At 62.3% G+C, this 18,424-nt stretch overlaps 1 protein-coding gene across 1 annotated transcript; it reads right to left on the reverse strand.

Moving 5' to 3' along the window:
- Positions 1-1,025: 1,025 nt before the first annotated feature.
- On the reverse strand, positions 1,026-11,730 carry PDE1B (phosphodiesterase 1B). Its single transcript, XM_058822093.1, has 16 exons — positions 11,592-11,730; positions 10,560-10,695; positions 7,597-7,710; positions 7,332-7,517; positions 6,677-6,743; positions 5,920-6,036; positions 5,308-5,448; positions 4,317-4,417; positions 3,515-3,640; positions 3,333-3,434; positions 3,128-3,248; positions 2,972-3,053; positions 2,746-2,872; positions 2,530-2,660; positions 1,776-1,886; positions 1,026-1,618 (listed from the first exon to the last, which is right to left on the reverse strand). Exons 2-15 carry the CDS (start codon positions 10,688-10,690, stop codon positions 1,792-1,794), a joined length of 1,641 nt encoding a protein of 546 aa, XP_058678076.1. The 5' UTR covers positions 10,691-10,695; positions 11,592-11,730; the 3' UTR covers positions 1,026-1,618; positions 1,776-1,791.
- Positions 11,731-18,424: the final 6,694 nt, after the last annotated feature.

Genomic DNA, 18,424 nt, shown 5'->3' on the forward strand with positions numbered 1-18,424 from the left:
ACACGGCGGGGACACGGGGGGGACACGGGGTACAAAAATACAAACACGGGGGGCGGGGCCAGGGCCGGAGTGGGAGGGGCCGGGGGCTGGGGGGGGGTCCGGGCGTTCCCGAACATTCCTGAGCATTCCCGGGACATTCCCGAACATTCCCGGGGGGGGCGGGGCATCCCGGGAATCCGGGAGGGCGGGCGGTGCTCGGGGGGGGGCAGTGGGTCCGGGGTTCCGGAACGTTCCCAAGGGTGGATCCGGGATTCTGGAACATTCCCAGATCCAGGATTCTTGAACATTCTGAGGGTGGATCTGGGATCTGGAACATTCCTGGGCTGGATCCTGGATTCTGGAACATTCCCAGATCCGGGATTCTGGAACATTCTCGCGGGTGGATCCAGGATTCTGGAACATTCCTGAATCTGGGATCCTGGAACATTCCCGGGGCCAGATCCACGATTCTGGAGCATTCCCAGGGCTGGATCCATGATTCTGGAACATTCCTGAAACTCAGTTTGGTGTCTTCCCTTGGAAGATCCCAAGGCTGGATTTGGGATCCTGGGACATTCCCAAGGCCAAAACCAGGATTCTGGAAGATTCCAAGCCTAGATCCAGGATTCTGGAGTATTCCCGGATCTGAGATTGGAACCATGGATTCCCCAAGCATTCCGGGGTTCCCGGGGCTCACTGGAGCTGGAGGGGGTGGCCGGACCAGGACGTGGGAGCATTCTGGAACATTCCGGAACATTCCCAAAGATTCCCAGCATTCCCGAGCACTCCCGGGATGTTGCAGGAACCGGGGACATTCCAGGGACACACCAGAGCTGGGGGGACACCAGAGAGGGATCCGTCCCTGTCCCCAGTGCCACCCCCGCCACTCTGGATGGGACCTCCCTGTCCCTGTCCCTGTCCCTGTCCCTGTCCCTGTCCCTGTCCCTGTCCCTCCTGTCCTTGTCCCCTCTCCTGTCCCCGTCCCCATCCCTGTCCCTGTCCTTGTCCCCATTCTTGTCCCCTCTCTTGTTCCTGTTCCTGTCCCCTCTCCTGTCCCCGGGCTGGATGGGGACAGGGCACAGTGCCACCCTCACGGTGGCACCAGCCAGACCCCGAGGGGATCTGTCCCCCTGGCTGTCCCCAACATGTCCCCACGGATGTCCCCAGCGTGTCTCCCCAGCTGTCCCCAGTGCCACCGTCCCCGCCCCAGCCCCTCCCGAGCAGGAAAAGCGTTTTTAAAAATCCCAAAGGACTGAGGCCGGTGTGGGGGGCCAGGGGTGGCAGTGAGGGACCGGTGACACTGGGACAGAGGGGACAGCCCGGGGGGCTCCTGGCACGGCGGTGACACCAGGCCTGGCACAGCGGTCACACCAGTCCTGGCATGGCGGTGACACCGGGCCTGGCACAGGGGTGACACCGATCATGGCACAGTGGTGACACCAAGCCTGGCACAGGGGTGACACCAAGCCTGGCACAGGGGTGACACCAAGCCTGGCATGGCGGTGACACCAGGCCTGGCACAGGGGCGACACCGATCCGAGCCCGGCCCCGGGGGCTCCTGGCACAGATGGTTCTGAACTCGATGGCATCGAAGACAAGACGGTGTCACTGAGACGGTGTCACTCAGCTGGACAGGGACCTGCTGGGAGGGGACAGTCACCGCGGTGTCCCCAGCCCACTCCTGGGGTCTCCACCTCGCTTTTCCCGGTGTCCCCGCCCCTTTCCCGGTGTCCCCACCCCTTTCCCATCGACTCCTCCCTCTCCCGGTGTCCCCGCCCCTTTCCCGGTGTCCCCACCTGGCTCCTCCCCCCGCTAATCCACGTCCCCGTTCTCGCTGTGTGTCCCGGTGGTGGCCGCGGGCTCCTCGCACGGGGACAGCTCATCGATGGACGCCTGGTTGGTGATGCCTGGGGGACACGGGCAGGGTCACCGGGGACACCCCAGAACTCGTGTCCCCCCCCAGGGCCACCTCCCCACGCAGTCCAGGTTGTGCCACCTGCACCGCGCTTGTGTCACCTCCTAGTCTGAGGACACTGGGACACAGCTGGCCCTGAGCAGTTTGTGGTGGTCCCCAGCCCCTCCTCAGTGGCCGTGGTGGCCATTGGTGGCTGTAGTGACCATGGTGGCCATTGGTGGTCATGGTGGCTGTAGTGACCATGGTGGCCATGGTGGCCATTGGTGGTCATAGTGGCTGTAGTGACCATGTTGGCTGTAGTGGCCATGGTGGCCATGGTGAATGTGGTGGTTGTGGTGGCCCGTAATGGCCATGGTGGCCATAGTGGCCATGGTGGCCATAATGGCTGTGATAGCCGTGGTGACCCATAATGTCTGTGATGGCCGTGGTGACCATAGTGGCCATGGTGGCTGTAGTGGCCCATAATGGCCATACTTGCCGTGGTGACCCATAATGGCTGTGGTGGCCATGGTGGCTATAGTGGTCATGGGGGCCTTGGTGGCCATGGTGGCCATTGGTGGCCGTAGTGGCCATGGTGGATGTGGTGGCTGTAGTGGCCATGGTGGCGCATAATGGCCGTGGTGGCCGTCCCCTACCGCTGGCCGCCCTCTCCTTCCACTTCTGCTTGTTCTCCTGGATGTGCTTGGTCCAGGTGGAGCGGAACCCGGCCAGGTCGGCCTTGATGTCCTCCAGGTGCTCATCCAGGGACGGCTGCCGCCACTGCGAGCTGGGGGACAACGGGGACAGCTGGCAGCGGGCCAGGGCCACCACTGCCACCGCAGGGCACGAACCTTGGGGACAGGGACGCCCACCTGGGCTGCTGGGTGGCCGCGGGGTTGCCCTTGGCCTTGGAGCCGTCCTCGGGCAACGGCGTCACCAACTTCTCGGCCACGTCGGTGAGCACCGAGAACGTCGGCTCCACGATGAAGTCGATGAACCCTGGGGACAGGAGGGGACATGGCGCTGCTGGGGACACACCGGGGACAGCGTGGGGACAGCGAGGGGACAGGACGGGGATGGGACCTCGCCCGCACTCACCGATCTGCGACTGGGCCACCAGCGTGGAGGTGCGGTCGCAGAGGGGCGAGAAGGGCAGCCCCAGCTCGGCCTCCTTGTCCCCCTGGCAAGGCAAGGGACATCCGTGGTGTCCCCACGGGGTGTCCCCCGCGTCCCCCCGCCCGGCCCCGGCCCTACCTGCCGGAAGAACTCCTCCATGAGCGCCTTGGTCCAGCGGCTGTGCACCGCCCACTGCTTGGTGGGGTGGCTGATGTCGGCCGCGTGCAGCAGCAGCGACAGCACCTTGGCCTTGTCCAGCCTGGGGACAAGAGGCCGGATTGTCCCCAGAGCCACCCCGCCACCCCTGGGGACACACCTGGCGCTGGCCACCGCCCCCACCCACCTCTCCAGCTGCTGCAGCGCCGTCTTCATGGACTTGACCTGCTGGAAGTGGCAGGACATGTCGGTGGCCAGGACCATCTCGATGACCAGCGCCCGCAGCTCGCTGAGGGGACAGAGGGGACACGGTCAGGGACAGCGAGGGGACAGGGTGGGGACAGCGAGGGGGCAGCGAGGGGACCTTACGCGAACTCGTCCTTGGTGAGGTTGACGAAGATGTTGAGCTCCTCGTCCTGCATCAGGCGGAACACGGCGCTGATGTGGTGGTTCTCCAGCACCGAGCGGTCGTTGTACAGGATGGCCGTGTCCGACCTGGGGACACCACGGGGACACCACAGGGACACCGTGGGGACACTGGGCACGGGGACAGGGCCCCCGCAGCAAGGGGTGGCCCTGGGTGGCAGCACGGCTGTGTCCCAGCTGGGTTGGTGGCCATGAGCGTTCCGCAGGTGTCACCATGGTGTCCCCAGGATGGCTCTGCAGCCATGCCTGGGACATGCCGTGCCACCCACACTGTGCCACCCAAGCCATGCCGTGTCACCTGTGCCATGCCATGTCACCTGTGCCATGCTGTGCCATGCTGTGTCAGGTGTGCCATGCTGTGCTACATCTGCCGTGTCACCCATGCCATCCTGTGCCACCTGTGCCATGCCATATTGTGCTACCCATGCTGTGCCATGCTATGCCATGTCTGTTGTGCCACCTGTGCTGTGCCACCCATGCCATGCTGTGACACCTGTGCCACGCCATGTCCCCCATGCCATGCTGTGCCACTCACGCCGTGCTGTGTCACCTGTGGCATGCCACCCCTACTGTGCTGTGTCACCATGCTGTGCCATGTCCCTGTGCCATGCCATGTCCCCCATGTCACGCTGTGTCCCAGTGCCATGCTCTATCCCTGCCATGCCATGCCATCTGTGCCATGCCGTGTCCCTGTGCCATGCTGTGCAACCCATGCCATGCCGTGTCCCCGTCCCCGTGCCCTCACTTGGTCTGGATGTGGAAGCTGTTTGTTGTCCCCGTGTGCTCGAAGTCGTGGATGGCGGCGGCGAAGACGATGGCCAGGAGCTCGATCTCGGACAGGCAGTGCTGGGGACAGGGACGGTGACAGGGACAGGGACAGGGACGGTGACAGGGACAGGGACAGGGACGGTGACAGGGACAGGGACGGTGACAGGGACAGGGACAGGGACAGGGACAAGGGCGGGGACAGGGACGGGGACAGGGACAGGGACGGTGACAGGGACAGGGACAGGGACAGGGACAGGGACAGGGATGGGGACAGGGACGGGGATGGGACAGGGAAAGCGAGTCAGGGACAAGGATGGGGACAGGGCCACCTCCACCATGAGTGTGACACCCCAGGTGTGCCGTGACAACCACGTGGGGACAACGGGCAGCATGCGCGCCAGGTGCCATCCCACATGTGACAGTCAGATGGGGACAGTGGGGCACAGATGTGTGCCAGGCGCCACCAGGCATGTGACAACTGTGTAGGGACAGTGGGGCACAGACATATGCCAGGTGCCACCCCATTTGTGACAGCCGGATGGGGACAGTGGGGCACAGACATATGCCAGGTGCCACCACACATGTGACAGTTGTGCTGGGGACAATGGGGCACAGATGTGTGCCAGGTGTCACCATGTTACAGCTGTAGGGACAGTGGGGCACAGATGTGTGCCAGGTGCCACCAGACATGTGACAATTGTGCTGGGGACAGTGGGGCACAGACGTGCAAGGTGCCACCCCATTTGTGACAGCCAGATGGGGACAATTGGCACAGACATGTGCCAGGTGCCACCCCACATGTGACAACTGTGCACAGACCCATTCCAGGTGCCACCCATGCGTGTCCCCGGTGCCACCCTGGGGACATTCCCATGGCAAAGAGCAGCACCGGGCCATGGGGACAGGCGGGTTGCGCGGTGCCACCCTTGGGGACAGCCCCGTGTCCCCGTGTCCCCGTGTCCCCGTACCAGCATGCCGGTGCGCAGCAGGAAGCAGTGCACGGTCTGGGTGACGTCGGCCGCGTGCACCTGGTTGTGGTAGGGGTTCCGGAACTTTCCGTAGCCGCCTTCCAGCGCCTCCAGCAGCGACGTCAGGAACGCGCCGGGGATCTGTGGGGACATCGCGGTGACAGGGGGGGGACAGTCCCCGAGGGGCAGCTCGGGGGTCCTGGAGGGGAGTTGGGGGGTCCCGGGGTGGGTTTTGGGGGTGTTTTGGGGTTTTTTGGGGGGTGTTTTGGAGGATTTTGGATGTTGGGTCACAGCTTGAAGCGGCTGTTGAGGTTGTGAGGGGGATTTTGGGGGTATTTTTGGGGTATTTTGGGGCTCCATTCCCACCTTGAAGCAGCTGTTGATGTTGTGGAGGTTATTTTGGGATATTTTGGGGTATTTTTGGGGTGTTTTGGGGCTCCATTCCCACCTTGAAGCAGCTGTTGATGTTGTGGGGGGTATTTTGGGATATTTTGGGGTATTTTTGGGGTGTTTTGGGGCTCCATCCCCACCTTGAAGCGGTTGTTGATGTTGTGGAGGTTATTTTGGGATATTTTGGGGTATTTTTTGGGTGTTTTGGGGCTCCATCCCCACCTTGAAGCGGCTGTTGAGGTTGTGGCGGGTGAAGAGCTCGAACACCACCGTGCGCAGCGAGTGCTCCTCGGCCGCGCGGTGCAGCGAGAACACGTCAAAGCACCACTGGTCCAGGCCCTGGGGGACACGGGGACACCGCTGGGGACACCGGGGGACACGGGGGAGCCGGGGAATTCCAGGGGTGCCCAGCAATTCCGGGAATGCCCAGCAATTCCCAGTAAAGCCCCAGTGAAGTCCGTAATTCCCATTTATTCCCATTTATTCCCACTTATTCCTGGTTATTCCAATTGATTCCCAATGATTCCCATTGATTCCCAGATATCCCCATTAATTCCCAAATTCCCAGTAATTCCCAGAGATTTCCATTGATTCCCAGAGATTCCCAGAGATTCCCATTGATTCCCATTGATTCCCATTGATTCCCAGTTATTCCCATTGATTTCCAGATATCCCATTGATATCCCATTGATATCCCATTGATTCCCAGTTATTCCCATTGATTCCCAGTTATTCCCATTGATTTCCAGATATTCCATTGATATTCCATTGATATTCCATTGATATCCCATTGATTCCCATTGGTTCCCATTGATTCCTATTGATTCCTAGTTATTCCCATTGATTCCCATTGATATCCCATCGATTCCCAGTTATTCCCAGTGCCTCCCATTGGTTCCCAGTGCCTCCCAGTGGCTCCCAGCAGCCCCCCTTGGTTTTTTTTTTTTGGGGGGATTTTTTGGAGGTTATTTTTTGGTACCTTCAGGCAGTTGAGGACGGAGGAGGAGTAGCTCGGCCCCACGGCCGTGTACATCCGGCGGAACATCCTGGGGGGAGGCAGGGCTGGGGGGCCTGGGGGGCTTGGGACACCCCTGGGGACCCCCAAGGACTGGGGACCCACCTGAGGGCTGGGGACACCCCTGGGGACACCCCTGGGGACACCCCTGGGACTGGGGACAGAGCTGGGGACACACCTGGGGACCCCTCGGGGCTCCCCTGGGGATCCACCTTGATTCTAGGGACCCTCTTGGGTTTTGGGGACCACCTGAGGGCTGGGGACAGTCTCTGGGTTTGGGGGACCCCTCTGCTCTCAGCTCATCTCCCATACTGTCACATCCCTCCCAAGAAGTTCTGTCCCCACTGTGTCCCCTCCGTGCCCTGCTCAGTGTGTCCTTGTGTCCCCCATGCCCTCCTTGGTGTGTCCCCGTCCCCCCTGTGCCCTCTTGTCCCCACTGTGTCCCCCTCAGTGTGTCCCTGTCCCCTCTGCACCCTCCCTGTCCCCTCTGTGCCCATCTCGGAGTGTCCCTGTCCCCTCTGTGCCTTGCTCAGCGTGTCCCCCACACCCCCCTCACCGTGTCCCCGTCCCCCCCAACGCCCCCCTCGCCATGTCCCCAACCCCGCGTCCCCTCTGTCACCTCTCCACGAAGATGCCGGCCTGCACGGCGTGCACGATGCTGCGGAATTTGGGTTTCTCCTCGGCGCGGCGGCCCTTGGCCCGCGCCTGCTGCGTGAAGGTGGCGGCGAGCCAGTCGCGCACCTCGGAGGGCACGGCCGCGTCCGAGCCCATGTCCCGCAGCTCGTCCTCCGTGTCCAGCACCTGCCTGGGGGCACGGCGGCACTCAGCGCTGCCGTGCCCACCCCCGGCTGTCCCCCGGTGTCCCCTGGGTGTCCCCTGCCCACCTGGTCTCGTCGATGCACACGGCCTCGAGCAGCGACGCCGCGTACTCCAGGTTGCGCTTCAGCTCCTCCACGTTCACCTCGCCCGCCTCGAGCTGCTTGAGCAGGAAACGGAGCCTGGGGGGCACCGGGGGCGCCCCCGGCATGGGGGGGACAGAGTTAGGGACAGGGAGGGACAGGGGGCACCCCCGGGATGGGGGGACAGGGTTAGGGACAGTCAGGAACAGGGGGGACAGGGTTAGGGACAGCCGAAATGGGGTGGGACAGCGTTAGGGACAGGGAGGGACAGGGAGCACCCCTGGAATGGGGGGACAGGGTTAGGGAGCCCCGGCATGGGGGGCACAGGGTTAGGGACAACCAGAGACAGGGGGCACAGGGTTAGGGACCCCCGGAATGGGGTCACGGGGTTAGGGACAGGGGGGCACCCTCAGAATGGGGGGGGACAGGGTTAGGGACACCCAGGGACGGAGAGGCATGGGGGGCACCCCTGGAACAGGGCGGGGCCGCCAGGGACAGCCAGGGACAAGGGGACACCCCCGAAACGGGGGGACAGGGTTAGGGACCCCCGGAACGGGGGGCACAGGATTAGGGACAGGGAGGGACAGGGGGCACCCCTGGGATGGGGGGACAGGGTTAGGGAGCCCCGGCATGGGGGGGACAGGGTTAGGGACAGTCAGGGACAGGGGGGACAGGGTTAGGGACCCCCGGAACGGGGGGCACAGGGTTAAGGACAGCCAGGGACAGAGGGGACAGCGGGGACCCCCAGCAATGGGGGGGACAGGGTTAGGGACACCCAGGGACAGCAGGGACACAGAGTTAGGGACACCCGGGGACAGATGGGACCCCTGGCACGCGGGGGGGGGGCAGAGGGTTAGGGACCCCCAGGGACAGCCCCAGGGTGGGGACAGGGTGGCATTGACTCCCCCAGGAGAGTGGGGACAGCCCCCCCCAGGTTGGGGACAGGAGGGGGTCACAGGAAGGGGACAGGGAATTGGGAGATTCCTGTCTGGGGAGTGCCATGCCCATGGCACCACGACATGGGGTGGCACAGGTGGCACAGGGTGATACAGGTGGCATGGGGTGATACAGGTGGCATGGGGCGGCACAGTTGGCATGGGGTGGCACAGGTGGCAGAGGGTGATATAGGTGGCACAGGTGGCATGGGGTGGCGCAGGTGGCACAGGGTGATACAGGTGGCACGGGGGGTGGCACAGATGGCACGGGGGGGGCCCAGGGTGGTGACAGCGTGGGGACACGGGCGCTGCCACCGTGCCAGCACAAGGACACCGCTGTGGCCACCACAGCCACCGGAGCCACGCGCTGGGGAGGGGCCACCACGTCCCCCGGTCACGGCGACAGTGACGGTGACAGCGACAGCGAGGGGGGCCGGGGGGGGCACAGACGTCACCAGCGCCGCTGTGACCTTGGGGACGGCGATTGTCACCTTCCCGCGCCCCGCCACCCCCGTGGGGACCCTCAGAGACCCCCCTTGGGGACAGCCATCCCCTGAGCCCGCCGTGTCACTCGTGGGGACAAGGGACAGGGTCTGGCTGCGCCACCCCGCTAAGTGCCACCGCCTGGGCCACCTGCCACCACCTGGTGACCCCCATGTCCCCAGGGGTGACAGGGTGGCCTCGGGGACCCCCGGCACTGTCACCCCTGGGAATGGCGGGGTGGGGACACTGGGGGGGATCAGGAGGGGACAGCCCCCACTTTGGGGACGCACCTGTGGGAGCGACACGTGGGGACACACGTGTGACAGCCCGGGCGTGCCACAACCCCCCGTGCACACGCGTGTGTCACCCCCACAGTGTCACCCCCACAGTGTCACCCCCTTGTCCCCGGGCACGCTCAGGTGTGTCACACGCGGCCCAGGTGTGTCCCACGCGCGCGCCCCCCCCCGCCCGTGCCCTCCCCGTGTCCCACACGTGTCCCCACGCGTGTCCCCACGCACGTGACGCCCCCCGGGCCGCCCCCGCCCCACGGGGACCCCCCCCGGGCTCCGCACGTGCCGCAGGTGGGCGCGGGGCACGTGAGCGCCTGGCACAGGTGAGGGGGTGGCACCCCCGGCACCCCCCCCCCGAGGGCAGCGGTGGCACGGGGGTGGCACCTGCGGCACCTGCGCTGTCCCCGCAGGGCTGGGGACACCCCGGGGCCGCTGTCACCCCGCGGTGACACCCCCGGAGTGGCACACCAGGGGAGGGGACCCCGAGTCGGTCCCCAAAGGGGCCCAAAGGAGGCTTGGGGACACCCCGAGGGTCCCTGGGGACACCCCGAGGGTCCCTGGGGGCTTTTTGGGGTGAGGGTCTTAGAGGGGAATGGGGTGCCCAGAGTGGGGGGTCAGGGCTTGGTTGGGGTGGGATCCTCGGATGGGTCAGGGGTCTCGGTTTGGGGCTTGGGGGTCCCAATTTGGGGTTTAAAGGTCCCGGTTTGGGGGTCCCGGTTTGGGGTTTGGGGATCCCAATTTGCGGTTCAAGGGTCCCGGTTTGGGGTTTGAGGTATCCCAGTTTGGGGGTCCCAGTTTGGGGTTTGGGGGTCCCAGTTTGGGGTTTAAAGGTCCCGGTTTGGGGGTCCCAGTTTGGGGTTTGGGGGTCCCAGTTTGTGGTTCAGGGGTCCTGCTCTGGGGGGGATGTCTCTCTTTTGGGGGGATCTCTCTTTGGGGGTCCCCCCGGGGCTCTCTTTGGGGTTGGGGTCTCTCTCTGGGGTCTGGGGTCTCTCGTTGGGTCTGGGGTCTCCTCTGGGGTTTGGGGTCTCTCTTTGGGTTCAGGGTCTCTCTCTTTGGGTCTGGGGTCTCTCTCTGTGTTTGGGGGTCTCCCTTTGGGGTCTGGGGTCCCTCTTTGGGGTTGGACTCTCTCCCTTTGGGTTCGGGTTCTCTCTCTTTGGGGGCGTCTCTCTCTGGGTCTGGGGGCTCCCTTTTGGGTCTGGGGTCTCTCTGGGTGGGGGTCCCGCGGCCGGGGGTCACTCACAGCGCCCGCAGCTTGACCCAGACCTTCCTGCCGGGCACGGCCCTGGCGTCCAGCGGGGACGGGCACCCCCCGGCCGCGTCCAGCGCCGGCCGCTCCCGCTCCAGCCCCGGGAGGCTCCGCGGCGGCTCCATCGCCCCTGGGCACGATGGAGCCGCCGGTACCCCCCGGTACCGGTACCCCCCGGTACCTCCCGGTAGCCCCTCGGTCCCTCTGGTATCCCCTGGGCTCCTTCCCGGTCCCTCCGGTAGCCCCTCTGTTCCTCCGGTATCCCCCGGCTCCTTCCCGTAGCCCCCCGGTCCCTCCGGTAGCCCCCGGCTCCTTCCCGGTCCCTCCGGTAGCCCCTCGGTTCCTCCGGTATCCCCCGGCTCCTTCCCGTAGCCCCCCGGTCCCTCCGGTAGCCCCCGGTCCCTCCCGGTGCTTTCCGTAACCCCCCGGTCCCTCCGGTAGCCCCCGCTCCTTCCCGGTATCCCCGGCTCCTTCCCGCAGCCCGCCGGTTCCTCCCGGTAGCCCCCGCTTCTTCCCGGTTCCTCCCGGTCCCTCCCGGTCCCTCCCGTACCCCCCGCGCCTCCCCCGGCCCCGTTCGCCGGTGCCTCCCGTACCCCCGGAGCTGCCCCCGGGCCCCGTTCTCCGGTGCCTCCTGCGGGCCCCGGTAGCGGCCGCAGCCCCGGCGGGCGCCCCCCCGGCCCGGCCTCCCCCCGCCCCCCGGTAGCCGGCGGCTGCGCAGGCAGCACCGGAGCCAAGATGGATCCGGGCACCGGGGGTGGGAGCGGCGGCACGGGAGAACCGGGAGGGAGAGGCCGGGAACGGAGAAGCGGGAGGGAGAGCCGAGAATGGGGAAACCGGGAGGGGAGAACCGGGAGGGAGAGCCGGGAACGGAGGACGGGGATGGGGGAACCGGGAGGGGAGAACCGGGGATGGAGAGCCGCGGTGGGAGAACCGGGAACGGAGAACCGGGGAGGGAGAACCGGAGGGAAGCGGGGGAGAAGGAGCGGGGATGGCAGCGCCGGCACCGGGGATGCTGCGCGCTCCTACCGGGGGATGCTCGGCCGGTGCCGCCGGTGCCGCCGGTGTCGCCCAGCCCCGGTGTCGCCGCTCGCGGTGCCCGCGGCCGCCGGCGCTGCCTCCGCCGCCCGGGGCTCGCCGCAACTTTCCCCGAGGCGGCCCCGGCACCGGCACCGGCACCGGCGGGCGGGGCGGGGCGGGGGGAGCCGGGGGCGGGGGCCGGGACCGGGGGGGTCCGCCCAGCCCCGCGCGGCGCCGGGACCCCCGGGGGAACGGGGGAGGGGGCGATGCCCCGGGACCCTCCCGAGAGACCCCCGGGACCCCCCCAAGGGACCCCCGGGGGAACGGGGGAGGGGGCGATGCCCCGGGACCCCCCCCGAGAGACCCCCGGAACCCCCCCGAGAGACCCCCGGGGGAACGGGGGAGGGGGCGATGCCCCGGGACCCCCCAAGGGACCCCCGGGACCCCCGAGAGACCCCCGGGACCCCCAGGGGAACGCGGGGGAGGGGGCGATGCCCCGGGACCCCCCCAAGGAAGAGAGGGACCCCCGATCCCCCAGAGCGACCCCCGGGACCCCCCCAAGGGACCCCCAGGATCCCCCCGGGGTTGTGCCCCAACCGGGGGGACCCCAAAACCTCCTGAAGATGGGGGGGGGGGGGTCAGGACCCCCGGGATCCGCGGGGCAAATGGGGAAGGGGAGATGCCCCGGGACCCCCGGGGGGGTTGTGGGGGCGCCCCTGGGTTTGGGAGGGGTCAGAGCCCCCCGCGACCCCCCCTGTGCGACCCCCGGCCCCGTCCATCCCCGGCTGGTCCCTTTGTGTCCCCTTTGTGTCCCCGCTGTCCCCTCCCCTGGGGGGTCAGCAGCCCCCTCCCCATTATTGTGGGTCCTCACCTGGGCTGGGGGGAGCACCTGGAGCTGGAGGGGACCCCCCCACACCCCCCGCCCCCCACTCTGAGCGCCCCCAGACCCTCCCTGGAGCCCCTCGGGGGCGCTGCTGGACCGGGGGGCTCAGGGGTGACCCAGGGGGGGCTCAGGGCTGACCCGGGGGGGTCTCGGGGCTGACCCGGGGGGGCTCAGGGGTGACCCGGGGGGGGCTCAGGGCTGACCCGGGGGGCTCAGGGGTGACTCGGGGGGCTCAGGGGTGACCCGGGGGGGGCTCAGGGCTGACCCGGGGGGGGTGTCGGGGCTGACCCGGGGGGCTCAGGGCTGACCCGGGGGGCTCAGGGGTGACCCGGGGGGGGCTCAGGGCTGACCCGGGGGGGGTGTCGGGGCTGACCCGGGGGGCTCAGGGGTGACCCGGGGGGCTCAGGGGTGACCCGGGGGGGGCTCAGGGCTGACCCGGGGGGCTCAGGGGTGACCCGGGGGGCTCAGGGGTGACCCAGGGGGGGCTCAGGGCTGACCCGGGGGGGGTGTCGGGGCTGACCCGGGGGGGGCTCAGGGGTGACCCGGGGGGGGTCTCGGGGCTAGGTCAGGGGGGGTTTTGGGGTGCGGCGACCTCAGGACCGTTCCGGGGGGGTCTCACAGATGGTCCGGGGGGGTCTCAGGGATGATTGGGGGGGGGGTCTCAGGCAGGTTCAGGGAGGGTTTTGGGGTGCGGGAACCTCAGGGATGGCACCGGGGGGGTTTCAAAGATGGTCTGGGGGGTCTTGGGCCGCCCCGGGGGGGTCTCAGCCTGACCCGGGGGGGTTTGGGGGTGCGGGGACCTCAGGACCCTTCCAGGGGGGTCTCACAGATGGTCTGGGGGGGTCTCGGGGTTGACCCGGGGGGGTCTCAGGGCCGGTCCAGGGGGGTTTGGGGGTGCAGGGGCCTCAGGACCGGCCCGGGGGGGTCTCAGGGCTGGCCGGGGGGGTCTCACAGATGGTCGGGGGGGGTCATGGGGACGGCCCGGGGGGGTCTCAGGCTGGCCTGGGGGGGATTTGGGGTACAGGAACCTGAGGGATGGCCCAGGGGGGGTCTCAAGGCTGACTGGGGGGGGGTCTCAGAGATGGTCTGGGAGGGGTCTTGGGCGGGCCCGGGGGAATTTTTGGGGTCCGAGGACCTCGGGGTCGGCCCGGGGGGGGGTCTCAGACTGGTCTGGGGAGGGGTCTCAGCCATCCCCGGGGGGTTTCGGGGTTCGGGGACCCCATGGCTGACCTGGGGAGGGTCTCGGGGCTGACTGGGGAGGGGTCTCAGCCATCCCCGGGGGGGTTTCGGGGTTCGGGCCCCCCCCGCCGCCTCCCCGCACGTTCCCAGCAGCGCTGATCATCATCAGCCTTTATGTAACGCCGTGGGTGGGAGCAGCGCCCACCTCGGCACCGCGGGGATGGGGGGGGGGGCCAGGTGAATCCCCCCCCCAACCCTGGGTGCGCCCCCACCCCGGGGCGCCCCCCCCGAGCCCGCCTCAAAAGGATTTCGGGGGTGCTCAAAGCGATTTTGGGGTTCTCGAGCTGATTTCGGGCGTCTCCGACTCATTTCGGATAAACTCGGGGGGGCCCCAGAGTGATTTTGGGGGTCCTCAATGTGATTTTGGGGGTCCTCAAAGTGATTTTGGGGGTCATCAATGTGATTTTGGGGGTCATCAAAGTGACTTTGGGGGTCATCAAAGTGATTTTGGGTTTCTCGAACTCATTTTAGGGGTCCCAGACTCATTTCAGGGGTCTCCAACTCATTTTGGGGGTCTCAAACACATTTGGGGCTTCTCAAACAGATTTGGGGATCCTCGAATTGATTTCAGGCGTCTCCAGTTAAACTCGGGGGTCCTCAATGTGATTTTGGGGGTCCTCAAAGTGATTTTGGGGGTCATCAAAGTGACTTTGGGTTTCTCGAACTGATTTCAGGGGTCTCAAAATTATTTTGGGGGTCTCAAACACATTTGGAGGTTCTCAAACTGATTTGGGCATCCTCGGACAGATTTTAGGGGTCTCAAATTCATTTTGGGGTCTTCAAATAAACTCGGGGGTCCTCAAAGTGATTTTGGGGTTCTCAAATTGATTTGGGGTCCTCAAACTTATTTCAGGCGTCCCAAACTCATTTTGGGGTTCTCAACTTGGTTTGGGGATCCTCGAACTGGTTTTAGGGGTCTCAGACTCATTTTGGGGGTCCCAAACTCATTTTGGGCTGCTCAAGTCGATTTGGGGATCCTCGAACCGATTTCAGGGGTCCCAAAGTCATTTTGGGGGTCTCCAACTCATTTTGGGGGTCTCAAACTGATCTGGGGATCCTTGAACTGATTTCAGGGGTCCTAAATTCATTTTTGAGGCCCCAAACTCATTTTGGGGTTCTCAAACTGATTTGGGGGACCCTCACACTGATTTCAGGGATCCTGAAGCGATTTTGGGGGCCCCAAACTCATTTCGGGGTTCTCCCACCCATTTCGGGGGTCTCAAAACTCATTTTTGGGGGTCTCCAACTCATTTTGGGGCCCCTCAAACCAACCTTAGAGCCCCCAAATCTCTTTGTGCTCCTTTTGGGTTCCCCCCCCGCTCATTTTGGGGCTCCCCGGCCGCATTTCGGGGTTTGATGAAAACCCCGAATTTTCACTTTTTTTACGGTGGAACTTTGGAGGGGGGGGGGAGGGGCAGAGTTTTGGGGTGGGGGCGGCCCCGGGGGGGCCCCGTGGGCGGGGCCGGGTGGGCGCGCGCGAGACAAAAGCGGGGGGGGGGGGGGGGGTCGGGAACGCTCGTGATTGACGAGCCCGAAATAAACGGGAATCAATGGGAATAAATGGAATTAAAGGGAATTAAAGGGAATTAAAGGGAATTAAAGCCGTGCCGGGAGCGGGGAGGGGGCGGCCGAGCCCCTGGGGAGCGCGGGGGGGGGCACAGGGGGGGTCGCTCCGGGGTCGTTCCGCACCTCCCTGCTCAAGGGGGGGTTCATTTGGAATTTTTGGGTTTTTTTTCCTTTTATTTTTGGGGTTATTTCCCCTTTTTCTGGGTTTTTTTTCCTTTTATTTTTGGGGTTTTTTTTCCTTTTATTTTTGGGGTTTTTTTCCCCCTTTTTTCTGGGTTTTTTTTCCTTTTGTTTTTGGGGTTTTTGGCGGGGGGGTCGTTCCGCACCTCCCTGCTCAAGGGGGGGGTGATTTGGAATTTTTGGGGATTTTTCCTTTTATTTTTGGGGTTTTTTTCCCCCTTTGTCTGGTTTTTTTTTCCTTTTATTTTTGGGTTTTTTTTCCTTTTATTTTTGGGGGTTATTTCCCCTTTTTCTGGTGTTTTTTTCCTTTTATTTTTGGGGTTTTTTTCCTTTTATTTTTGGGGTTATTTCCCCTTTTTCTGGGTTTTTTTTTTCCTTTTATTTTTGGGTTTTTTTCCTTTTATTTTTGGGGGGGTTTTCCCCCTTTTTCTGTTTTTTTTTTTTTTTTTCCTTTTATTTCTGGGGTTTTTTTCCTTTTATTTTTGGGGGGTTTTTCCCCCTTTTTCTGGTTTTATTTTTCCTTTTATTTTGGGATTTTTTTTTCCTTTTGTTTTTGGGGTTTTTGGCGGGGGGGTCGTTCCGCACCTCCCTGCTCAAGGGGGGGTTGATTTGGAATTTTTGGGGTTTTTTCCCCCTTTTTCTGGGTTTTTTTCTTTTATTTTTGGAGGGGGTTTTCCCTTTTTCTGGGGTTTTTTTCCTTTTATTTTTGGGTTTTTTTCCTTTTGTTTTTTAGGGGTTTTTTGGCGGGGGGGTCGTTCCGCACCTCCCGCTGCTCGGGGGGAACCTGATTTGGAATTTTTGGGGTTTTTTGGGGGGTTTTGGGGGTTTTTCTTTTTAATTTTTGGGGGTGTTTTCGCTTTTATTTTTGGGGGTTTTTTTCCTTTTATTTTTGGGGGTTTTTCCTTTTATTTTGGGATTTTTTTTTTCCTTTTGTTTTTGGGGTTTTTTGGCGGGGGGGATCATTCCGCACCTCCCGCTGCTCAGAGTGGTTTGATTTTCATTTTTGGGGTATTTTTGGTTTTGGGGTTTTTTGGCAGGGGGGGGGGTCGTTCTGGGGTCGTCTCGCTGCTCAGGGGGGTTTGATTTTCATTTTTGAGGTTTTTTCCTTTTATTTTGGGGGTTTTTTGGCGGGGGGGGTCGTTCTGCACCTTCCGCTGCTCTGGGGGGGGGGGGCTGATTTTCATTTTTGAGGTTTTTTCCTTTTTGTTTGTGGTGTTTTTTTGACGGAGGTGTCACTCCGGGGTCGTTCCACCCCTCCCTGCTCAGGGGAGGCTGATTTTCATTTTTGGGGTTTTTTCCTTTTTGTTTTTGGAATTTTTGGGTTTTTTTTCCTTTTATTTTTGGGGTTTTTCTGGCGGGGGGGGTCGTTCCGCACCTCCCGCTGCTCGGGGAGGTTTGATTTTCATTTTGGGGGTTTTTTCCCTTTGGTTTTTGGGTTTTTTTCGGCGGGGGGTCGCTCCGGGGTCGTTCCCCCCTTCCTGCTCATGGGGGGTTTAATTTTCATTTTTGGAGATTTTTCCTTTGGTTTTTTGGTTTTTTCTTTTTTTTTTTTTTTTTGTTTTAACGCGATTTTTGCCGGGCGCTTTTTGGGCCGGGTTTTTGGGGGGGGGTCTCGGTCCCGCGGGGGGCCTCGGGGGGGGCTCGGCGGGCGCTGCCGCCGCTGCCGGTGACTCATCCCGGAGCCGCCGCCGTGCGCGGAATGGCAACGGGAGGGGAACCGAGCCGGGCACGGGAGGGGGACCGAAAATACCCGGGGGGGAAAAAAAAATAAAATTTAAAAAAAAAAAAAATTCAAAAATAAAAAATAAAATATAAAATATAAAATATAAAATATAAAATATAAAATATAAAATGTAAAATGTAAAATATAAAATATAAAATATAAAATATAAAATATAAAATATAAAATATAAAATATAAAATATAAAATATAAAATATAAAATATAAAATATAAAATAAAATAAAATATAAAATTAAAATAAAATAAAATATAAAATATAAAATTTAATAAAATATAAAATATAAAATAAAATAAAATAAAATATAAAGTATAAAATATAAAATATAACATATAAAATATAAAACATAAAATATAAAATAAAAAATGAAATAAAATAAAATAAAACATAAAATTAAAAAAATAAAATTAAAAATAAAATAAAATAAAATAAAATAAAATAAATAAAATAAAATAAAATAAAATAAAATAAAATAAAATAAAATAAAATAAAATAAAATAAATTAAAATAAAATACCCGGAGGGGCATGGGGAGAGCGGGAACGGGGCTGGCAACGAGCGGCGGGAGGGAAACTGAGGCACGGCCCCGGCGGGAGGGAGCGGGAGCGGAACGGGGGGAAAATCCCGAGGGGAATCGGGGGGGGCGACGCGTTCTGAACCCCCCCGGACATCCCCGGACATCTCCGGACACCCCAGGACGGCCCCAAAGCCCCCCGAGGGTCCCGGAACGCCCCCGGGGGGGTCCCAAGGGGAGCAACCCCAATAACGGCCGAGAGGCGAATTCGGGGTGAGAAGCGGATTTTAGTGGCAGCGGCGGCAGCGGGGGGACAGCGAGGGACAACTGGGGACATTTGGGGACACTTGGGGACACTTGGGGACACTTGGGGACAGGGTGGGGGCAGCCAGTGGTGGGGGGGGGGCGGTGAGGGGAGAGTTTGGGGGTCTCGGAGGGACGGGGGGGACCAGGAAGGGATTTTGAGGGACAGGGAGGGGATTTGGGGTCGGGGGTCCTGCGGGTGAGTTGGGGAATTTGGGGAGGAGATCTGGGGGTCCTGGGAGGAACAGGGTTTGGGATTTGGGGGTCGTGGGGTGACAGAGAGGGGGATTTGGGGTCGGGGGTCCTGGCGGGTGGGTGGGTTGAAGAATTTGGGGAGGGGCACGGGGATCGGGCAGGGATCTCGGGGGTGGAACAAGGGGGGTCCCGATGCTGCTCGGACAGGGGTCCTGCTCAGTGC

The sequence above is a fragment of the Ammospiza caudacuta genome, chromosome 31 (genome assembly GCF_027887145.1).
Source record: "Ammospiza caudacuta isolate bAmmCau1 chromosome 31, bAmmCau1.pri, whole genome shotgun sequence".
Classification (NCBI taxonomy): Eukaryota; Metazoa; Chordata; class Aves; order Passeriformes; family Passerellidae; genus Ammospiza; species Ammospiza caudacuta.

Bases quoted from the DNA above. Each gene is read 5' to 3' on its own strand.
- PDE1B (XM_058822093.1), bottom strand. From the start codon at position 10,690: ATGGAGCCGCCGCGGAGCCTCCCGGGGCTGGAGCGGGAGCGGCCGGCG. The intron at 3,641-4,316 runs GTGAGGGCACGG...TGGTGTCCCCAG, and splicing joins AGCTTCCACATCCAGACCAA to GTCGGACACGGCCATCCTGT. The intron at 3,435-3,514 runs GTAAGGTCCCCT...CTGTCCCCTCAG, and splicing joins CTCACCAAGGACGAGTTCGC to CGAGCTGCGGGCGCTGGTCA.